The sequence below is a fragment of the Sylvia atricapilla genome, chromosome 6, assembly GCF_009819655.1.
Source record: "Sylvia atricapilla isolate bSylAtr1 chromosome 6, bSylAtr1.pri, whole genome shotgun sequence".
Taxonomy (NCBI): Eukaryota; Metazoa; Chordata; class Aves; order Passeriformes; family Sylviidae; genus Sylvia; species Sylvia atricapilla.
The window spans coordinates 12199019-12223332 of record NC_089145.1 but is presented as its reverse complement, the minus strand read 5'-3'; the positions used below and the strand labels follow the sequence as shown (position 1 = coordinate 12223332).

The 24314-nt window shown below is 41.6% G+C and overlaps 1 protein-coding gene and 2 long non-coding RNA genes across 3 annotated transcripts in view; 2 read left to right on the top strand and 1 right to left on the bottom strand.

The window, feature by feature from the left end:
• PDE3B (phosphodiesterase 3B) overlaps positions 1–9840 on the bottom strand; it is an 83489-nt gene extending 73649 nt beyond the window's left edge. Inside the window, exon 1 of the mRNA XM_066320813.1 lies at positions 8515–9840. Within this exon, the coding sequence (XP_066176910.1) occupies positions 8515–9510 (996 nt within the window). The 5' untranslated portion in view covers positions 9511–9840. The remainder of the gene's footprint in view (positions 1–8514) is intronic.
• Positions 8984–11225, top strand: LOC136362369 (uncharacterized). Its single transcript, XR_010743784.1, has 2 exons — positions 8984–9088; positions 10240–11225. It is a non-coding gene; the product is annotated as an uncharacterized lncRNA (long non-coding RNA).
• Positions 11226–15644: 4419 nt separating this feature from the next.
• Positions 15645–21153, top strand: LOC136362363 (uncharacterized). The gene is made up of 2 exons (XR_010743783.1): positions 15645–16518; positions 17204–21153. It is a non-coding gene; the product is annotated as an uncharacterized lncRNA (long non-coding RNA).
• Positions 21154–24314: the final 3161 nt, after the last annotated feature.

Here is a 24314-nt window from a genome sequence, read left to right as displayed (position 1 = left end):
CCAGAAGGTACCAGAAAAAAAACTCCTTTAAAAACCCTGTGCTTCTTAAATTAGTAACTTTGGAGTACTCAGAAATTTAGAATTCTTTTAAGAGAATCTACTAGGAAGAAAGAACAAAATTACATTCCTGAAGTGGCAAACAGGTATCACACAACAATGCTTTGGAGGAAAAATTAAATAAATTCAAATCTCTTAAAAGTATGTTGTGATTGAACATGTAATATCAACTGACTAACAAAAATAAAAAGATCCTAAATGGAAACGGAGGACTTCAGTTTTAAGTCACAGTAGAAAAAAAGTCATGCAGATAGTAAGCTTAGTATAAGAATATCTTTTTTACCTTTTAATTTAGCTCATATCTTGTTAAAGGGTGTCAATTAACCAAAAAGAAATGAAGTATGATCAGTAATGAAGGTTAAAGAGACATGTTAATACCATAGTGCCTATGCAGGGAGCCATTAGTAAGCTGTCATTTCAATAAAACTGACGAAATTTCCCTCTGGTAACTTAAGTTTTCACACACTTTTAGAAAAGTTCACTCTATGTTACGAGTTTTGCTGATAAAACCTTCCTGAGAGCAGATATTAAGAGGCAGGTGTGACACAGGCTTGCTGTATCACCACCCCTCTGAGGTACAGTTCCTCTGAGATGGGGAGCAGCACTGGCTGCTTTGGGCAAAAGGAATGAGCACACCCCAAATTAAGCCCCATTCCTATTTCTATATCAGCATGGATACAGCTAAAACAACATGCCTGTAATGCCATTTCACAAAAAGCCTGAGATTTTCCTCATAAAAGAGGGAAGATCTCTCAAAACCAACTCCAAAGCACTCAAATACAACCTCATATGGCACCTTGTCTATGGTATCTTGAATCACTTTAAAAAAGTAAATTACAGAGGGAAAATATAATTTTCATATTCCATAAAACAAACTTCTATTTATCAAATCAACAACAAATGGAACATTTGCTGCAAAAATGCCTTTAACTTAGTGAAGGTATTTGGGTTTGCATAAAGGGACATTAAAGTTTGTAACTCAATACTGGGTAACAGAACTTGTCAACATTATCATTTGATCAGGCATTGAATTGGAAATATGCCAGGTTTTCTCACATACCCCTGTACAAACCGAACACTGGTGGTCACAAATGTTCTGTGTAACAGCACAGTTTTCCATAAATAGTGAACTATCAAACAAATACAGGGATATTAAAAATTACTTGGGTATCTGTGCCCTGGTCTGTCCCTCTCCCAATAAATTTGCACTTGTTTCAAAGGAATGTGCTACATACAAAAGCTCTGTGTGAAAAAAGCGAGGATGGCCCAACACATCGAAACTTACTCCTCACCAGCTGACAGTATTGATATGAATGCTGTCCTTCCCCACAGCTGAATGATCCATTTTCAAATACAAAACTGCTCTGGAAGCTGACATTTTGTTTCAGCAGTCATGCCTTGTTATGGCCCTTCTAGTTCCTAGAACAGTTTGTTTTGCCACACTCATCAATAAGGCCATTCACTTAACTGGTCTTCCTTAAGCACAGAGTTCCCTGACCTATTTCTTTCACAAATATCGGTAACACTTCCCTTCCCCAAATACCATCATCTGCCAGTTTACTTGTTACCCTGTGAACTCCCATTTATTAACATCCATGGCTCCTGTCTGTTTTGAAGGCTCTAGCACAATTTCTTAAAGTTATTGATCCTTTTTATGCCTCAGTAACAATCACTCAGACATTGCACACCCTGACCTGACCAATCCAAGCCCTAGCTTTAACCTTAAATTTTCGTTTCTGCTATTGAGTTGCAGGAAAGTCCCCTTTTTTTTTTCTCACCATTAAAATTTATTCTGTAGTGTCACTGCATCTCGTTAAGCATTGTTTTCAGCCACTAGAAAGGACATGCTGAAATTCAACATTTCCTTTTACTCTCTTTTATTCTCATCTTCAACTACTCTTTCAGTTTGCTCTCCATATAGTTTTATCCTGGAAAAATCAGTGAGATTCCAGCAAAATATTCTGTCTGTAGCCTCCTGTGGTCTGCCCTCTCTTTTCTCATTTAGCAGACACAAGTTTCCCATCTGATTTCCTCCAGAACTTTTTACATCAACAACAGAACAGACTACATCCTCCAATTTCTCTGTCTGTAATCCCCAATCTTTGCACAAAAGTACAAGATTTACTCTTTCTCATCTTCAGCAACTGGCATCATCTAATAGTAGCATTTGTCTTTGTTCAGAGATTTCTTTTGAGGGTGGTAAGGCTGCATGACGTTTTCATTTTAAAGCATCAGAAAAGCAAAACAGGAATAAAAAAGATTTTTTTAGAAATGTAAGTTTCCAATCAAATGTCACATAGGGCCCAGGCTGTGACAGACTCCCCACTCCACCTGCATCATTCTGGTGTTCACTCGTGACATGAGCCACTGTCATGGGGATTCTGAGAGTTCAGCTCACACTGCAGACTTGCCCTGAACTGGGCCATATTCCATAGGGTTTCTTCACTTCCCACTCATGGGTTTTTCATAAAATCTGCTGGGATTTGATCTTATAAGGCAAATATACTATAATCATTCCATTGCTCATGCTCAATTATTAGAATAGTACTATCAGGCATATACACGCACACACATACTTTGTGTCAAAAGATGAGTCTTTTTCTCAGGAAAACATATCACATTTCTTGCAATTCTCTTCCCTTTCATAATTAATCTCCCAGAATACACTGTTCACAAACCCCAGCATGGAGGCTGCCCCCTCTTTTTGATTCTAGAGACTCTCCTGGGCACCTTTTGTTTCTCATAAGTTTCTTCCATAAATTTAAAACATCTTCCTGGTCCAAGCTGAATATTAGTACTTTATGCAATTTATTCTGCTATTTTTCTTCAACACAGTCAATCATGCACTTGTTGGAACACCTCCCACAGTTTCTTTCATTTCTTTCCTACTAGTGCTCTGTAACATGCTTCCCTCACCTTCCAACAAATTTCTCCAGCATTTCCACAGCAGTGGTCTTTGATCTCCTTCCTTTCTCCGCTTGTATTTTCTTTCCAGGAAAACACACCTGAAGCAACAGTCAGCCTCCTTCACTACATGGACAGCTCAGAGACACTCTCGCCTGCTTTTACTTATGCAGAATATAAACTGCCACCAAGTCTGGATATCTAAAAGCCAGCTTAAGGTAAACTTAGCTAACACAGTTCTTAAGTGCACTCAGTCTCCCTCAAACTCTTCTTTGTCATTCTCAGTGATCACAGGTGAAACTTTGCCAGAGGATAACATCTTAAATTCTGACCCCTATATGGCCAAACCGTGATTCAATCGTCCTTGCTTTGTGGTACAATCCTACGAGAGAGAGAGAAAGAGAGAGAGAAAGAGAGAGAGAAAGAGAGAGAGAAAGAGAGAGAGAAAGAGAGAGAGAAAGAGAGAGAGAAAGAGAGGAGAGAAAGAGAGAGAGAAAAGAGAGAGAGAAAGAGAGAGAGAAAGAGAGAGAGAAAGAGAGAGAGAAAGAGAGAGAGAAAGAGAGAGAGAAAGAGAGAGAGAAAGAGAGGAGAAAAGAGAGAGAGAAAGAGAGAGAGAAAGAGAGAGAGAAGAGAGAGAGAAAGAGAGAGAGAAGAGAGGAGAGAAAGAGAGAGAGAAAGAGAGAGAGAAAAGAGAGAGAGAAAGAGAGAAGAAAGAGAGAGAGGAGAAGAGAGAGAGAAAGAGAGAGAGAAAGAGAGTAGAGAAAGAGAGAGAGAGAAAGAGAGAGAGAAAGAGAGAGAGAAGAAGAGAGAGAGAGATGAGAGAGAGAGAGAGCAGAGAGAGAAAGAGAGAGAGAGGAAAGGAGAGAGAGAAAGAGAGAGAGAAAGAGAGAGAGAAAGAGAGAGAGAAAGAGAGAGAGAAAGAGAGAGAGAAAGAGAGAGAGAAAGAGAGAGAGAAAGAGAGATATGGAACCTTTACCAAGACCCTTCCCATTTCACTTTTCAAAATATTTTCTCAGTGTCGGAGAGAGCCAGACGAAAACAATAGAATCCTACTCATCCAAAATATGGTCGCAGAAAGAGTTTTCCAAGTCTGTTGCTTCCATCATGTAATCCTTCTCTTTGCACATTCCTCACTCTCAGCTGCATCCCATCGGAATTGATTCCATTCACAGCTCAACACACACTGCTACCTTGATTTTTTTTCCCCATAAGACAAACCCCAGAGACAGGAAGATTCCGTGGACAACAGAAACACATCTTGCCATGCAGGTACAGCTGTGGTAACAGTCAACACAATCATGAGGGGGGGAAAACTTCAAATAGCAAAGAGCTGCTTTGTCAAACACACAGCAAAGAGAACTATATTTTGTTACCGGCTGCACTCAACAGGTAAAGGTTCACCTGTTTCTGGGCTGCAAACAGTATCTGAGTGTAACAATTTTAAGAACACTCTAAAATACACATTAACAGACGGCTTCTGCACTAGGAAGTTTATACCCAGAAAGCTTAAGGACAAAGTGTAATTTGTTTCACAAATAGGTAACAGACACAGATGTAAATTTCATGAGCAAATAAGGAACTGCATCAATTTCAAGTTACACAAATATTTCGGACTCCTGAAATCAAGTCCTGATTTTTCTAAGGTAATCAAAAGTACGAGATAGCTTGGAGCAGAAACTGAGGAGAGGTGGTGGTCAATCCAACCCTAACGACAAGGCAATTCTTTCTATAATTAACAGAGTGCAACATGAAAGCAGTCCTTGTCCATGAAATATCCCAGCTTTCCTACGTGTTTGAACCTAGTCAGATAACCAGAAAAAGTGTGTGTCAGCTCTGTTTGCAGACTGTTTTGGACACGTACCATGTGTATTTAATTAGGAAGGCCTATTCTTTACTCAAGGAAAAATATGAATATTCTTTCTGGATTCTGAGAAGCTCCTATGTAAGATTTCCTACACACAGTTGTTTGCTCTCATATACATGTCCACCATGAAGTTAAAGAAAAAAAAAGTCTTACTATCATATTTTTCAGGACATAGTGTTTACAAGGTCTGCAACACTGACAAGCCCCTTTTAGATTCCCTGATTCAGTTTTCAGACAAAAAAATTATAAAATTAAGTGCTAAATGTGCAACAGTCGATAAAGATAAACCCTTTGATATCAGTAATAATAGGCAGAGGTAACAGATTAGCATTCAATTGATACATGCAGTCAAAATACGACTTACACAAAATTTTCAATACCAATCAATACTGCAGCCTTACACCAATTCCTCTCTAGGTCCGAGATGAATACTGAAGTAAGAATACAAACAGCCTGTTAACTGCTAAAACTGTATCAATTTCAATTGGCAGAAGTGTTAATATAGTGGAGTTCAGAAAAGGCCCTGCCTTCACAAAATTTTTAGCTATAATTTTAGCCATATTGTTTCCTTCTCTGTGTATTTATATTTTGATATTGGCATTTAAGTATACTTCCATAAAACATAAAGACATAATCTATTCAAGTTTCTTCCTTCCCACCTCAAACTATGTTGCCAGATATATGTACTGCAGAAGAGACACACACGGCATGAATTTAGCTACTTTGATGGCTAAAGTAGATAGAGATACTAATAAAAATGATAAGAATAATCTAATTATATCAACTTTCCAGCCTTATAGTCCCCACACCTGTTGAAGTCCAGAAAGCAATATCTAACTATTTGTCAGGAGGATTACTCAAATTTGCAAGCTTCTACAGGATCATGCTTACAGGGCCTCTTTCCACTTGTACCCTAGAAAAAAAATTATAGTTCCATCCGATTTCTGTGTGCATGTGCTGCTGGTTGCACATTCCCTCATGTGTTAGTATTCCATCCTGTTCTCACCCCCCCACATACACACCCAATGAAATTGTTGGCTGAAAAAAAAATCAAATAAATATAATTATTTTCTTGTATACTTAAGTAGACAGAGAGCATACATAACTTCAACATGCTACTGAAAATTTAAGGTCAATACTAACGTTCTCTATTTTCATCAAATAATAACTAAAACCTACACAAAATGAGATTTTCTAATTTTTTTTTAATAATGAGAACAATCAGCCACTGGAATAATCTCCCCAGAGAAGTAATGGATTCCCCAACATCGGAATAAGTTTAAGATTTAGCTGGACAGGGTACTGGGCCAACTTGTCTAGACAGTGATTTTGCCAAGAAAAGGTAGGACCAGATGATCCTTGGGGTATCCTAGTGACCTGTTAATCTATATTTGACATAAACTTCTTCTACGTATAACAGGTATGTGACAATCACACAAAACACATCTGATAGAATCACAATAACTTATCTCTCATTCATCAAAGTGTTTCTGTCGTGGTGGACAAGAAGTTCCTAACAACGTTCATTAAACTCCTTGAAATATTAATATTGGAAAAGAACCACTGTACTGCTATATAAAGATTTGAAAAACATGTAATCAGCCCTTAAAAGCCACACAATAGATGCTCTCTGAAAAGCATTAAGTACACACATTCCTTCAGTTTCAAGGAAGCAATATAAAAACCTTGCACTGTTTATTCAAATAAAGTCACACATTACGGGTTTACTTCTCCCTACCCCTGCTCAAACAATTGATGTTTTATCAGCTCTGCAATGTCTGATCTCTCTCCAAGTCAGATAGGAGATCAGAGGATTCAACCTGTGGTATCCTTGTAAAATTGCATATAAAATACAGCAGAGAACACGTATCTGTGAATCTCATTTAAACTGTGCTTAACCAAGCACGAGTGTTTATTGTGAAGCATAATAGATTATCAGGAAAACGAAGAACTTTGTATCTCTTTGTTGTTCACATCTAGCGATAACAAAGACATCAGATTCTGGAAGCCTACCAAAAAGTAACATTCTATTATGAACACGTATGATTTAAGCATTGCCAATAAATACTACGTATTTAGTTATAGCTGACATTTATGATGTTACTTGAAGAATAATGAAAGCCCTGACTTGAAATATGCACGTGCCTTTAAGAAGTGAGCCGAACGTCAAAGGGAGCTTTTAGTAACTCGCACATGAACAAATATCTTCTATCATCTAGAAAGGTTAATGAAATCACATTTTCTGAGATTTCTGTGCTACAGACAAACGTGACAGCAAAAGAGAGCATTTACTATCCAGAAGGGAACAGAGAAAGTAAATTATTATATATTAGTCCCTACATATCTTAACTGCTAGTAAAATATTTTAATGTTTCTTTCATTGTATGCATTAGATAATCTGCAACTTACTGAATGAGTTACTTCTGAAGACTGTCACAGCATACTTGCATTTTAACCTTTTATGCGGGAACAATTAATGCATTAATCACTGTAAACAATTACTCTATTAATTCTGTTGTGCAAACTCAGGGGGGGGGAAACGCTCGAAAACTACTCCACCGTTTCAGACTCACTTCGTATTTCCTCAGACCTAATTCACAGTCAATCACAAGACCTGCATTATAGCATAAATGTCAAGGGAAAATTGGAAAATTTCATTTGGCACCGATGAGTTTCAGCCACGACAGTAACAGACGGGGGGGGTTCTGCAGCGACAATCACTTCGCAGAAACTACTCACTTGCACTTTTATTAAATACACTCCCCTCATTCTCCCTCCTACAACGGGCTGATAATCCACTCGCAGCAGCCTCGGGCCAGTTCCAACACAACTCGATGTTCCTGCAGTTGACGTGCAAGTGCCCAAATAAAAACAAACTCCCCCACACGCACGGGGGTTTACGCTACAAAAAACAAGACTCATTGAAAAGTTTTCCGGGAGGTAGAAACCAACAGAGTTCCATTCAAGAAAACTGAGCGTTTCGGGCATCCCTCCAGCCCCTACTGAACAGCTCTCTCTTCAGTAAAAAGAAGTTTCTTAAAACCCATCAACCCCCAAGCTAACGTTAACTTAGGTGGAGAGAGGAGGAGGGAGTGAGAGAGAGGGGGAGAGAGGAACAAACGACAGTCATCTGCAGGGCAGAGGGACGGCTGCCTCTCAAACGACGCCAACATTCGATAAATAATAACCCTCAAAACCCGGTATTTCTTTAGCACTTGGCAATGGTTTTGTCGATAGAAAGCGGGAAGAACCAGAAGTGCCGAGCAGCTTTAGAAAGCTGTGGTTTCTTTCTCTCGGAAAGGCTGCCAGACGCGGAGGAGGCGGGGGGCTTCGGAAAACAAACAAAATAACAAGGTAACTGATAGCCGAAGCTGACTGGTTTGAGGTTTTGCTCTAATCAATAAGAACTGCTGTTTAATAATTGAGATTGCATAAAAAGCGAGCGAGCCTTCTGTCCTACAGCAAATACATTATTATGATTTAGCACCCACGCAGAAATAAAGGGTTATATCGACTCTGCAGAAGCGAGCTGAGAAACCCGCTAAGGGACTAACATTCGCCTCCATTCCTCTAGCAGGAGTTTGTTAGCGAGCAGACATCCAGCACAGACACACACAGCAGCCAGGAAAAGCTATGAAGTGGCGCTCATTCCTCCGAAAGTTTCTCCTTCAAGTTTCGGAGAAACCTACCTGCTCTCTGGAAATGCAAGGCAACGAGGGTCTCCTAAACATTTTGCAGCTGCCGTAGTAGCTGACCGAAGTTTCCCCTAGGGACACGCAGCTAGATCTCCTCCTGGGTCTGATCACAGGCACTTTTTCCTCCACGCTGGGGAGCCGTGGGTGGCGGTGATGCTGGTGGTGCGCTCCTCGGCTCTGCGCCGAGAAGATGCCGTGCTCCCCGCCACAGAGTGCCAGGAGGCAGCCTGCCACCCCGACCGCGCCGGCCAGCAGCGGGCCGAGCGCTGGGGGCAGCGCCTGGAGGCTGCTCAGCGACACTAGCCACACCAGGCTGCACAACACCGAGACGAGGAGGCTCCGGCGCAACTTCAGGGAGCTCTGCGGCAGGGTCAGCGCTGCCACCGACGCCAGCACGGTCAAGAGCCTTCCTAGGAACATCTGCGGCTCCTCTTCGCGCCCCTCCGCGGGCAGCAGCCACTGCAGCGCCACGAAGTCCCCCGAGAAGCAGCAGAGGGGCAGCGCCAGCAGCCACCAGCGGGTCGCGCCGCCGCCGTGCTCCCCGCGCCGGCCGCCCACCAGGTAGCAGGTGAGGAAGAAGAAGGCACAGGCGATGCTGAAGAGGGGGCTGAGGCAGCGGGTCAGGCACAGCAAGGCGTGCAGCGGCCGCGGGCTCCGCCAGCTGCTCCCGTCCTGCTGCTCCCGGGCGCTGCCCCGGCCGGGAAAGGCCAGGAGCGAGAGGACAGCGGCGGCCAGGACGCCCAGGGCGAGCCGAACGCAGGAGGAGGAGGCGGTGGGGAAGAGCAGCAAGGAGAGGAAGCTCCTCGGGGGGTCCTGCCGCAGCGGGGTCGCGCAGCTCTTCACGTATCCGTTCCGCAGGCTCTCCGCGCTGCCGGGCAGCGCCGCGGGGGCGGCCGCCCCGCCGCCGTCCGGCTGCGGGCAGGGCTGCGGGGCTCTGCCGGCCCCGGCGGGGGAGGCGGCCGCCGCCGCAGCTTCTCGCTCTTCCCTCATGGTGGTCGGGGACGCGGCAGGGGGAGGACGGCGGAGAGGCGCGGGTCGCGCTAGCTGTGTCCCGGCCGCGCCTCCCGCATCCCCTCAAGAGAAGGGCGCCGGGCTGAGCCGCCGCTCGTCCCCCGCGGGCAGCGGCGTCCGCGGCATGGTGGGCGAGGACGGGGGGGAAAAAAAAAAAAAGAGAGAAAAGGTAAAAGTCTGGCTCGCCCGCTCGCGTTCCCCAAACGGCTCCGGCGGCGGGCGCTCGCTGCCGCCTCCCAGCGCCCAGCGGCGGCAGCGGCGGGCCCGGCGGGGGTGGGAGCGAGGCGGGGAGCGCCGCCCGCCCCCCTTCCTGCCGCCCGCCTCCCCGCCCTCCTGCCCGGCCCGGGAGCCGCGCTTCCCGCCATCGGTTTTAAAATATAAATCTCAATGTCGGTGTCTGCCCAGCCGGGGCAGCGTGAGGGGCCGGGGCCGGCCCCCGCCAGGCGCCGCGGCCGCAGCAAGGGACTCGTGGGGAAGCGATGAGCTGGCGGAGCTTTATCTTGTCATTTAGCTTCGAGATGCCGCGGAAAAGTTGTTCGTGCGGGCTGTAAAGCATGCGCAAAGTATCGAAGTGTTTTCCCTTCTGAGGAGCATCACTTTCTCTTTTTAATTCAATTTAAATTTTTCTAGCACCCGAGACGTAAGTATGGATTAGAGTAATTGTGTACTTTTTTTTTTTTTTTTTTTCCCCCGCCCTCGTTAACTGAGTTAACGACTAGACCGTATTGCACTACCAGGTTTATTTGCACAGCTAATACCTTTGGAATGGATCAAAATAAGAATTTTGGAACAGACCGTTGGAAGCGTTTAGACTGCTGTAAGGGAAAATGGGCAGCTAATGGGATTTTGAGTAATGCCTTTGCTCATTCATTCTCTTTGTTTGTTTCTGGGAAAGTAACGGCTAAGCGCTTCTGAAATGTATTGTAATTGTGCATGTTTACCTTGTTACTTAGAACAAAGGTCCTTTGAGCCGTGTTTCCACATAAAATTTGTACCACTTTACGTACACCGGTTTAAAAATCAGTTCAGGTAAGTCAGTGCTTGCACTTTTTTTGCTTCTTTTATTGAAACAAGCAATAATTTATTGAAATTATTTGGTGCCACTGCTTGTGATTCCCTCCCTTGGAGCAGCCCCCGAGCAGCAGCTGCTTTGTGGAAGCTGTGGGGTGGCAGGAAGTGCTGCTGCAGGACACGGGCCTGAAGGTTGGCCACGAACAGAAACCCTCAAGCGTGATTCCTGACAGAAAATGCAGTGTGCAATGGCAAATACACTAACTCCTGCACACAGGAGGGAAATAAATAATGTTGTTTTGCGTTGGTTTTGTTTTTCTCAAAGGTAGATCAATATGGTGGAATTTTAATACCATAGTACATCTTCCTTTGTTAGAAATACCCCTACACTCTTTTCCCAAAAGAAAGGAAAAATATTCTCTCCTGCCTTGGTACACTTAACAAAGATTCTGTGTCATCCTATTGCTTCTAAAAAGCTTTGAAAAAGGAAAATGTGTAGTTCCTTTGGGATTATACTCTTACATTTTCTAGTATTCGTATGTTAGTGATATCAATTGGACCATAATCAAGTATACTTGTAAATGCTTCTAAGGCTGAGAAATATTTTGCTTTTATCCATATTATTATTGTTATTATTATTATTCCCTTGAATTCAGCTATAAATAAATGCATTCCAGAAGTAATTTGCTGGCGTAATTTTCATTAAAACACATTTGGGTATATTTGTAGCAGTGGAGACTAGGAAGTGCCTAAGGAGGACCAGAGAGATAGGACATCACAGGATCCCTAAATACCATGGATGCAACCATCTGTGGCTTCAGTGCTTTCTGAATCAGAAGTGATGTCTTATTCTTGACAGTTCCCAGTAGATGCACAAATCTGCCCAGTCTTTTTTTTTTTAAAGTCCACATAGGTTTTTAGCATCTGCAGAGTAGTACAAGGTCCTTACTCAATGCAACTTGACTACACAAGTGTGAAATATGGTGGTTTTTTTAAAGTTTCCTATCTGTTTTAATTTATATTATTCTCCTTTTGATAGAGACAATGGACAGTTTCTTTCTAGTCACCTTGTCTCTTCAATTCATGATTTTATATCTTTCCTCAGTCTTGCATTTATTTTCTAAGCTGATGACTTTGGGCATATTTTTTTCAGATTCTTTTCATGTTACTGGTTTTTACTTTTTTTGAGCACCACTATATGCTTTTGGAGGAGAGAAGACCAGGAGTTACACCCAGTTTTCAAGACAGAAGCAAGAAAAGGAGGTTTCTTTCCTTGTAGTTCCTGTCTCTCATTTGTTTTGCTTTGCTGGGGAAGGGAGACAGCAGATAAACTAAGCATTGATGAAAGTGGTGCTGTTGAACACTGAACACTGTTTTCACAGTGTTAAGTATATGGATCCCAGGCTCTGTGTTCTGATTGTTAACATCTACATCCACTAGATAATTTTATAGGTAAGATTAGAATTTTTTTCTGTGTTTACATTACAGTTATCTACAGTAAATTTTACCTGCTCATGAACTCAGCATTGTGAGGCTGTAAGCCCATTCCCTCAGTCAGTTCTATCTTTACTCTCAGTAACTTTGCGTACTTTACAACCTTCCCATCTTTTCTCAGATCATTTATCATTAATTTGTTAGCTTTAATTCCAGTGATATGTGTGCTGAAGAAATGTAATGGGAATATAGTTGGTCTTTAGTAATGTCTCTTGCTTAACAATACTCTTCCTACCACTTTACAGGACCCTGTCTTGAGGAGTTTCCAATCAAATATTGAAGAATTTCAGTGTAAAGAAAATTTGGTTTGAGTACTTTAGTGTCTATTGTAAATTAGAAGAGCATTAACTAAATTGCTCCTGGTAACAGAATAATTTTTAGAATAAAGAAATATCTTTCCATTAGCTATTTCTTAAACAAATACAGGAAAAACATACTGCTTTATTAAAATTGGAGTGAAGATATTTATGTCAGGGGAATGTCATATTTTTTTTGTCATCTTCCAGTTTCGCTGCCAAAACAAGATGGGTGGCTTAGTGATTTGAGTCAGGTTGGCTGTCTCTGACTATCTAATAATAACAAATACTAATATAATTAAATAGTCATTTTAAGTGGTGATAAATAAGATTTTCCAAGTGACCTCCCTGTCTTTATGCTAAGGCAGCTTTCTTATTCCTGCTTTTCTTATTTTCTCCCTTTCCTCCTGAGCAGAGGGAATGAGCCAATGTCTGAGTGGAAGTTTAGCTGCCAGCAAGGGCCAAGCCACAACAATAACCATGTATACTCAGCCCTGGAGACCTGATCAGGAATACACTGTGAAATCTTAGATTTTCTTTGCAAAGACTGACCCTACTGCCATCACTGTGTTTTAATAGGGAATTTTCATTTTCAGTCAAAGTGGAATTCTTCATGGATGAGAGTACGAAGAATACAGTGTTTATACCCAGAGGATACTAGCAGTAGAACAGAACACCTCATAACTGATTTGGCTCTAAAGACTTATTTTTTCTTCACTAAATCTATACTGGCAAAATTGATAAACTGGTGGTATCTATCTCTACAGTGGAAAATATTTATTGACTTTATTGACAATTTAATATACTTTGTCAGGTTTTGTTGGTTACATTTTATTGATCCTGAGACATGTGGGGTTTCTTTTGTTTCCTAAGTGATTCAACTTGCAAACACTTAAAATCAGACATTGGGATGATCAGATACATTACTTCGTAATTCACTTCTGAAAAGCATAATAATGACAAATATTTCAGATAGAAATTATAATATTTAACATAGGAATAGGAACCAAAAGCAGTCATAAAACAGTTAATTTGAATTCTCCTAATTCAGAAGATAACTATTTTATAGCTTTGAGTTTTGTTTGTTTGTTCTGTGTTTTGTTTTGTTTTGTTTTGTTTTCTGGCTAAGGAAATTTCAAGTCCTTATTTATCCAGCTACCTCCACGTTTTCCCCTGTCATTCATCCCAGTAGTCCCTACAGTGATGAGTGGTCAATGACCCCTGCACAGGATGAACTACAGGAGTTTTACAGCCCTGCCTGTTACTCATCCCAGTGGTAGAACAACTGCAACAGCACAGTGATATGTTGCTGAAAGCTCACATTTTCCCCAAGAGGTTAATATACAGGCAGAATAAAATGCTTTCTTAAAACCTGACCATGTCTTTTCTCTGCCTAAAAAGTCACTTTTGTTTGATTTTTCCTTCATTTGGTGAAAGAAAAAATGAAAAGGAAACTCATTGGAAAGGCCAGAACTACCAATGGGTAGTGCCTTTGTGTGAATGTTCCCATTTACAGTCTCAAACTTGCACCTAGAGACCTTAAACTAAGTTTAAAATGTAGTTTCGCAGGTGATGTTGACTGCTGATTATCTTCCTCCTGGTTTTTTGCTTTGGTATCACTTTAGAATGTTGCCAATAATAAAACTGATGTGTAAGATTTGAAGGAGGAGGTTTTGAAATTGTAAAGCTGATTTGTAGTCTTTTGTCCTCTTGGGCTAGTAGGAATGGGTACGCCATCAAAGTTGGCATTCCTCAGAAAACAGCAAGATACTCCTTCCAATGAAGGACTTTTATTTTAATAAAGGAATAAAGAAAATAACACAGCAGAGTGTAGAAAAGCTGAACTTTATCCAAACAGACTACTCAAAAAATCTAAAAGGAGGCAGTGAGAGGAGTACCTTATGGGGAGAGCCTTATACCTAAAAAAGTGTCTACTTCTTAGAACTGGAACACTAAGAAAAACTTGATCTTAACTTTTCTACACAGCATAGTGTAGAAAAGCTGAACTTTATCCAAACAGACTACTCAAAAAATCTAAAAGGAGGCAGTGAGAGGAGTACCTTATAGGGGGAACCTTATACCTAAAAAAGTGTCTACTTCTTCGAACTGGAACACTAAGAAAAACTTGATCTTAACTTTTCTACACAGAATAGTGTAGAAAAGCTGAACTTTATCCAAACAGACTACTCAAAAAATCTAAAAGGAGGCAGTGAGAGGAGTACCTTATAGGGGGAACCTTATACCTAAAAAACTGTCTACTTCTTAGAACTGGAACACTAAGGAAAACTTTATCTTCCAGGGGAAAAGAAGAAGGGGGAAAGATTGTTGGGAAGCTACTCCTAAGCGATGGGAAGCTATGGCTAGCAAAGGGGGTCTTCACTAAAATCTGCGCTGGGGGATGTTTACAGTGGCGGGGCTGGGCATGTGCCACACATCCCCTCGACTGCTCTGAGAGGCCGGCTGGAGCCGGCCGGCTGGAGCTGAGGGGAGAAGCGCAGCCTCCTCCTCCTCCACAGGCCGCCCGCGGCTGGTGTCGTCCTCCGGGGCCTCCGCAGGGCGCGGAGGCGCGGCGATGGCCGCGGCAGGGCACGGCTGTGCCCCAGCGCCGCCAGCAGCTCCCGGCAGCAGCACGGCTCTGCGGGGACCGGCGGGCTCTGGCACTCCTTCTGCAAGAGAGAGAGCACGGCACTGAGCCCTCCTGGCACGCCTTTGGACACCCCTGGCCCGGGCCGAGGCTGCGGGAAGAAGGGCTCTGCCCGGCTCGGCCTGATCTCCCTGGGGCTCAGCCCCTGGGCCTCATTCCCTCCCTGGGCCCGAAACACTCTGCCTAGGGGCCTTGGGCAGAGCGCTGCCCAAGAGGCCCAGGACCTTGGGATCTGCCCCGCTTTTCTCCCCCGTGGGGGCCCTCATGCCTTGCCTGCCACCGGCTTGGTCCTTGTTTCCTCCTGGTCTCTGTCCCCACCCCACCTGCCTGACTCCCTTCCTTCCCTCACCTCTTCCCCACATCTCCGGGGCTTTCTGCCAAGGCACAAGTTGAGAACTCTGGTCAGCAGCAGCTCCAGGACGACACCTGCCAAAGAAAAGGGCACCACGGCTCTCAAGGAGATCTTCTCAGGGCCCGTGTACTGCTGCTCTGTGTACTGCTGCTCCGTGTCCTGCTGTTCCGTGTACTGCTGCTCCAGGTACTGCTGCTCCGTGTACTGCTGCTCCAGGTACTGCTGCTCCAGGTACTGCTGCTCCGTGTCCTGCTGTTCCGTGTTCTCAGGAAGCTGGCACGTGGTGGCCGTGTCCTTCTCAGGACGGCTAGAAGGGCTGAGCGGACCGGTCAGCAACAGGAGCACAGAGGCGCTCAGAAGCCACTGGAAGCTGTAGCCAGCCATGCTGCTGCTGTAGGTCGAGCTGCAACCTCAGCACACGCTCTGGCTGTCTGTGCACACCAACGTCTGTTGGTGTTCTGGGCACAGTGACAGGCTGGGGACAGTTCCACTGCACTGGCCCCAGAGGCTGTGATGTCACAGAGTCATGGAATCGATACTGGAGGGCCCAAGTGGGGATCCATCCCCACCATGGCAACTCCAGCAGAGCATTGAGGACCATGCCCAAGCTTTCCTTGGACACCTCCCACATAGGGGACTCCACCACCACCCCGGGCAGCCCGTTTCAGTTTTTAACACTGGGCAAAAGCACTTCCTAATGTCCAACCCAATCATCCCTTGACGCAGCTTAAAATCCTTGTTGGTATCGGCTCTCTCATGTCCTTGACCCAGCTCTGAGAAGGCTGGCACTGCCTCCTCATTAGCAATTTCCCTGTAGGAAGGACCAGAGGCTTTGCCCAAGAGTGCTGCTCAACTTTTTGGCCATTCCAAGGGGCTGCTTTCCTTTTTCTTTGTATATTCACCTTAAAGAATAAAGCGCAATTTCAGGGAAGAATTGCCAGCTGTAATGGAGAGTTGGTACAAGAATGAATGTCAATAAGTAGAGCAGGAAAAAGGCAGGGGCTAGGAAATCAAAGAGGATCTGTGACTGTTGGAAGTACATGCTTTGGGAAGGTCTTTTCACTCAGCAGCACCTTGAGTTGTAGGATGCAGCTGGAGCAGCACATGAAAAGCAGCTCTGTGATGTGGCTGCTGTGGCAGAACAGGAATCTCAAGGCCCCTCAGGTCCTGTAGACCTCCAAGAAGAGGATGTCGGGGGGGTTTCCTCACCCGAGCTTTAGGTGGTTTAAAGTCCTTGGCCCTCTAAAAAGCCCCGAGTCGCGTCCGTGTAAAAAAGCAGAGTCCTCAAGGTCTGTTTTCAGGTTTCTCGTGTTGTTTATTATTTGGTATCTCAAAATTTTCTCTGCTCCCAACCGAGGTCTGGACAGCAGCTGGGACACGAGGCGACTGCCCACAGATGGGATGTCCCCTAACATTTATACAGATAATTACGTACTAGTTATTTACGATTTTGTGCCAATGCCCAGTGCCCACACCAGAAGTGACATTCTACTTCGGTCCAATCCACTCTAACTACTTTGTGCCAACACCGCCCCAAAAAATGGAGGACGAGGAAGAAGGAGAAGTACATAAGGTACCCCCCAAATTCCACCATCTTGTCCCCATTTACTTCTATTCTAAAAATTCTAAAACTATTGAATTCTACATCATCTACTGTGCTGAACTACAGTTTTCACATCCTGGAAGTTTGTAATTACTTCTGCAATGTTGAAAGCTTTTCCCATGGATTAAAATCAAACCCGGTGTCTCCCTGGGCTCTGTGCCAAGGTCCCCGAGCCCCCCCCGACCATCTCCACACCCCCCTGTCCAGGGCTCAAACTCCTTTCCTCAGGTCCCAGGCCATCCAAGGGGATGTCCTGGACTCCAACAGAGGAGAATGGAACTCAGAAGGGACAGAACCTGTCTCGGAGGGCCAAGGCTGTATCCATGCCCAGAGAAGAAGAGCAGCAAGAGGAGGAGCACAGGCGTTCAGCTGGGACAGGTCTGAGGAATTGTGTCAGAGAAGTGACACTAAATTACAGGATAGACCTTGCTGCCACTGCTGGAACTGGTTGATACTTAAGGTGCCATATGATAGAATATTATGGCCTCCATACACAAACAAATATCTTCATTTTCTATTTTGCAATTTCTAAATGGATTTTTTTTCTATATCTCAAAATACTAACCTATTTTTGCTTTGTCTCTTCTTTGTTCTAGTGTAGAATAACTAGAAAGAACTGATAACATACCAATGACTTTTCACCCAAGGCTGTAATCCTAGCATTGTCTTTGGCCTCTTTCTTTTGACCCACACATCCAGAACCTGCGTAAATCTTACCGCATCCATTTTAATATTTGTTAGTTTTAATAATTGCCTTCTGTTTCTACTGCCCAATTTTATTTCTTTTTTTGCCAGTGCCCTGTAATCTTGGTATGCACAGAGACCAGCTCTGTTGAAAATTCCTGTTGGTTTCACCACAAAACACCTTTTTCTCCTGTTCTTCAGACACATGAAATACAGATATTTGGTTATTCCTTCTTAATGCAGTGCTGCCATTCCAATCAGTTTCTCACCATGTGTACATTTGCATCTGTTTAATAACTTTGGACATAATTGCCCAGTGCTTCACTTCATAAAACCTTTTTGTGCTTTCTTTCAAATCAGCATGAAAGTGTTTATTAAATTCTAGAAAGTCCTCTTTAAAGTTTCTCTTCAAGCACTTCATTTGATGTTAAACATCAAATTAATAACAATCAGGTCTAATTATTATTGCATGTAAACGTGCCTTGACTGTAGTCCCTGCTCTTTTTTCATGGGAAAAGGAACTATCAGTTTGGTACCTAATTTGGAAACTTTCAGAGAGTAACACTCCAGGAAATTATGAGACACACCAATGCTTTCTAAATCCTCCTTTGCGGCTTTCTCATCATAATATGCGATCATTTGTGTAGAAAGTCTCGTTTATGATCAAAGAATCAGCAAATTGATGCCTTGTTCAGGGAAGAATAGTCTACTACCTGACTACTGGTGAGGTGTAGAGCATAGGAAAGAAAAGGTGGGAAGAGAGGATTTACTTTGTGTGCAAGCTCTGAGTTTATAAGGTAATGCTTTTGCCACTTTTCATTCCTTCATATCCATTAGGAATTTGATAGCCAAATACCAGGTTTTGAATTAGCTTTTCTTTGAATATTAAAGTTGGAGAAACTAATTTGTCCATAATTAATTTAAAGAGAGTTAGGATTACATAGACAGTAATTGTCTGTGTGTGCCTCAACTTTTTTATCAGTTGTGCATCAGATGCTTGAATAAACAGAGAACTGGCATTATTACAACATAACCAGTTAGCAAAAATAAAAACCCAAGCAAACAACAAACTAAGGAAACATTATGCCTCCAGAAAACCCAGGCCAGTCTGGCTTACTTAGGGAAATCAAACGTTTTGACCAAAGTTCAGTGCTGGGAGAAACACCAGCATTGTGCCTTATCTTTCTAAGTTCATGTGGTGGCAATCACTGTGGTTACTCTGTAGAAACATGTGCTGCAGCCAGCAACTTCAGCTGCTTGGATCATCTCCTGTTTTTCTATGTGCTACCTGCTCTCTCTTAAAGGCAGACTATATCAGCTGCTAAAGTGTTTGTATGTGCAGAAGACTGAGAAAGAGCTGTGGTGGTTTGTAGGTAACCAGACATAACGGGAACAAGGTCCTGAAGGAGATGGCAAAATGCTGTAATTGTAGGAATTAAAAATATACTGGGGAAAGAGGCTTCTTGTGCAAGTGTATTCACTAAGCATGGTGTCAGTATTCTTGCAATTAAGTGTTAATCTGTCACATCTAAGGGTGGGGAAGAGAGATTCAGTTGCATTCCACGTCAAGCAAAGCAGTCACTTTCAAAGTTAAGTCACAACACTACGATCTTCAACACGTGGCAGCAAAGACTGAGTTATTACAAATTACATCTTCTGGTTGATCTTTTCAAAAAATAGTCCCCTGGGGGAAAAAACAAACAAAAAACCAAAACCAACAAAAACAAACAAACAAACAAAAAACCACTGGAAAAGAGCATTGAAAAGTAAGTTGTTTCTTGTATGATGAGGTGTCTTTAATGGACGTAGTGCTTGTCAGTTTAGAAAGCAAGGGCAATGCACTGGAAAGCACTGGAAAGATGAAGTTGCTGTGGAAGACCATTGTTAGATGATATTTTCCCTTTCTAGTGAAGGAAAATATCCATGAGATGATCTCTGACAAACTATCTGTGAATACCAGAAATATCGTACCCAGTTATTGAACACTAACTCTCTTTAGAAACTACAAGGAAAAAAATCTTTGCCGGGCCCATATTTTTATTTTTATGAGAAGAGGCAGTAGCATGTTGGCTTTTGGTACTATATCCAGACGCTTCTACTCTTTGCTATTTTAAATCTAAGGGATCATCCTCATCTGAACAAACTCAGACTCTTGGAAATGGACCAACATGTGCAACTCCAGATAAGCACATAATGATGTGCACCTCTACAGCTAAAATATGTTTCAGTCATACCCAGGCTCTCACTTTAAGGGTGAAAATGTCACCAATGATTTCTAATGTTTTACAAAGAGAATCTATTGATGCTGATGTGATATCAGCACATATAATATGCATGTTCCTTCAAATAAAATTAATTTTCTAAGACTTCATGCTGGATTTATGGAAATTTTTCATGGATTTGCATAACTTTCCAAAATATCATTTTTATGTGATATATAAGGTATAGATTTTTAAAAAATTGAGAAGTTGTTCAGAAATTACACATTTAAGTAAATTTGGATGTCTTTGGCAATTGTTTTTTCCAAGGCACCATGAATTTGGATGTTTATATCCTAGCAAAAATAAGGATAATGTTATATCAAATTCGACGAATAGCTGTTAAAGTTCAGGCTTTAAGATACTTGAGAGTTGTTTAATTATATATGATACTAATTATTTTACATTAGCTTATTTAGAGAATGCTGGTATAGTTTGGGGGAGGGTTTAATAACAAAAATGTAGGAATTCATCAAATATTCCTAGATTTCACTTTTTCACCCAATTACTCAAGTAGCTTTTTACCCTATATTATAAGTGAAATTGGAGGGTAATAATAAAACAGAAGTTAAGTGACTTTCTTCATATGTGGCATTTCTATAAAAAGTCTATTTTATGCTGAATCGTGCTTTATTATAAAATCTGCACCTTCAGTGAAATAGCATTAAACTTAAGAATACATACTAATATTTCAATGTCAATTCGGTCCTTAACTTGCTAATTGAAATTTCTGTCTTGAATTGAAATAGAGGCATTTTATGGACTCTGCTTATTAATAGAGTTAAAGATTAAATCTAACTAGGGAGCTGGTTTGATTTTTCTGAGAAGTCTGACTTAATGCATCAGATGCATAAATATATTCTGAAAAAGATCAAAATCAGTCTGAATCAGATAATTTATTGGGAGAGAGAGAGGGAAGAAATAAATGAGCTGAATCTTTCAGTGAACTTCTCTCATTTCCAGGTCTTTCAGATAGCCATTTTTGACCTTAAATCAGTAAGACAGGTCCTTGTTAATTAACATTCGTTTGAATTCTGTTAAATTGCTAAAATTGTATTATACTGTCAGCAGACATAAAATAACCCAGTAAAGAAATTTGCTGAATTATACCTCTTCAGGGTCTGGCCTGTTTCAGCACATGCTTGAATATAATCTCAACTGTTTTGCTTGGCTGTATTATTCCATTTAGTTTTGTGCATCAAAATCCTACAAAGACCTTAATGTATTTAGAAATTCATCAGACTTTAATGCTTTCTTATGGTAAGTACTGGATAAGCCTGGACCTTGAAGGAAGTTAGTATAAATAGAGTCATTTATTGTTTTTTTCATAGTTCAATAAAACTGGAACCTTCAACCTGAAGTATCAGGCAGCAGATGTCTGACTGATAGTGGAAATATGTACAGTATCTTACCTCTTGAATAAAAAATCTGGGCTCTTAAGGCTTCTGGTCTTCTCTATTGTTTGGAGTTTAATTTTTTTTTTAGCATTCAAAGCAACAAAGGTCTAACAAGATAGCCTATGTAAGCAAATCTTCAGAACAAAACATGTTCCAAAGAAGGAGAAATGTAACAGAATCCTGTAATTGTGACTTAGTAATTATATCTGCTAGAGATTCCACATGAGATTAAAAAACCAGCAAAATTATGCAATTAAGCTAATTAGCTCATTAATGTGGAAGTATTTTGTCATTCTAATCATAGAAGGAATTCATCTGAGTTAAAAAGCAGACAGGAATAAATTGTGGTAGGAGACAGAAATTGTCTGGTTTTAAAATGATAAATTTACGTGGTTTATGTCTGTCCTCTAAAACCTAAGCACAGCACCTGCATTTCTTAGATTAATTTTATTTTTATTACTTGTTGTATGAGCAAGTTGCTCATCACACACAGCCTGAGCCTTCTATGTTGTTCAGAAAGACTTCAGACGCAGTGTTCCAGTTTCAAACAACTTGGCTCAACAATCTTTCCTATTTAAGTGTACTTTTATAGCTAAAAGTCACTTCTGTTCCTCAGATAATACAATAGGATTGCTTAGCATTTGTGATCAACACTGTGCAAAATTGCAGAAATTTATCAGCCTGCTCTTAGCTGAAAGCCCTGCCGGCCATTCATTCATGAAGTTGTGCCAGAGGATATCTGGAAAAGGTTCCTCACCCAGAGGGTGGCTGGGCACTGGAACAGCTCCCCAGGGAATTGGTCACAGCACCAGCCTGACAGGGTTCCAGGAGACTTTGGACAACGCTCTCAGGCACAGGGTGTGTCTCCTGGGAATGTCCTGTGTAGGACCAGGAGCTGGATTTTGATCCTTGTGGATCCCTTTAATTCTGTGAACCACAGTTTATTGGAAGCAGTACCTATTTAGACAGCTCAGAATTTACCACATAAGTGGGCTGCACACCGAGTGAAGTGTTTCTGTAATTCTGATGGGGTTGCTGCTTTTGTTGCCTCTGTACAGCTCAATAACACAACCCTCAATATTTGTAAATAATCCTAATGTATTTAGTTGTCAAAGGCAAACAAATGGAGGTAAAACAGTGTCATGAGATCAAGTAATGGGTGACTGGATCATTTAACTCAGCTCTTTTTGTATTCAGAACTAGTGCTTATCACCCTAATGCATGACTTTACAGTAAGAGGAGAAAGAGTTGGATGTAGAAACGTGTTTAAAAATTTCTAAGATGTGTATTTTTTTCAGTTGATATTTTTAATGCATGACTTTACAGTAAGAGGAGAAAGAGTTGGATGTAGAAACGTGTTTAAAAATTTCTAAGATGTGTATTTTTTTCAGTTGATATTTTTAATATGTAGGATCTTTTAGAAAATTCTTAACATGTTGGAACTAACTATATAAGTAAAAATGAGGGTATGCTATGGAAACTTAACAATTCTAAATCTAGATAATGCAAGTTATTAACTCCTGTTGATTTTATGTGCTTATTTATAGCTAAAATGAGCCCAGCATGCTGGCATACAAGGTAATGGTGTAGAAACAATCGGCCATGTGGACCTGCTGGATCTTAAAATAAAAGAATAACAATATACCTGCAATAGCAAAAGCAACGCATTTAGAAGGGTTCTTCCGTTGCTTTGGAGTTTTTGTGTTTGAATTTACAGCAACCTTTGAGGAAAGGACCTTGAAAGGAAGCAAACTGGACACAGCAATAGGTTTTTACCAGAACTGATTAGGAAAACCCAGAAGCTGACATTATGATACCTTTGCACTTATGCTCAATTAGTAGTAACGAGCTAGCAGTGACTGATGCTTAATATAACAAATTCAAACACTGTATGAGCCAAGAACTGTGTTTCAGTTTACATCATTAACTGAGTTCCTATTTGTCATGCACTTGCAATACCATTTATGCCATTCCATAATGTTTCCTGTTGTGATTGTTAAATTATGTGTGATCTAATCGCTCTCTACAACTCCCTGAAAGGAGGTTGTGGCCAGGTGAGGGTCAGCCTCTTCTCCCAGGCAACCAGTGACAGGATGAGAGAACGCAGCCTGAAACTGTGCTAGGGAAGGTTCAGGCTGGATCTGAATCTGGAAAAATTTCTCCACTCAAAGGGCTGTCAAACGTTGTTAACAGGCTGTCCAGGGAGATGGTGGGGTCACCGTCCCTGGAGGTGTTCAAGAAAGGATTGCATGTGGCACTCAGTGCTGTGATCTAGTGAGTACAGTGGTGATGTCAAAGGCTGGACTTTAAGGTCTCAGAGGCCCTTCCAAGCTAAATGATTCTGTGATTATGTAAGATTTTATGAAAGCGTGGAAAAAGTGATCTCAAGGGGGTTTTGTAGCCTGAAAATCTATCTGCTTCAAATTTGATGGAATTTTATTTACATTTGGAAAAAATACTATATCAATTGCAAGTTATATGAAACACATAAGTCTTATTTTCTTATAATTACTAGCATAACACTGACCATGAAATGAGTTACAGATGTTTTTATTTAGTCAACATTCAAATATTTTTTCCAGAGCAATAGACATTGCATAGTAAATTTCGCAGCCACAGTATTCACCAGCACTGACCTCCAACAAACCGCAGTGCTATGTTTATTTGAGTATTTTTACTGCTACATTAAAAATGTTATATTTACTACAATTAGAATGTTTATTAAACATGAATACTGTATTATTGCTAGAGAGAAGAGCATAGTGAACAAACAATACAATTAGTAAATGAAGTGAACATGAACCTGTATTACCCTTTATTATTGTTTACTCACTGGTTTGTAAAAGTTGCTGGTTTGTAATCTGTTTCTCTGTGACTGCTGCTAACTACAAGGACTCTAAAATTCGTAATAATTACTGCCTAGTACCAATGTGTGCTTGGTAACAGTCTGAAAGTTTGTGATTCCTGGCCACTTTGGTATTTAGTACTTAATTATTGTAGGGCTTAGTGCAAAGTAGCAGTTTCCTAAATGTAAGTCTCCTAAA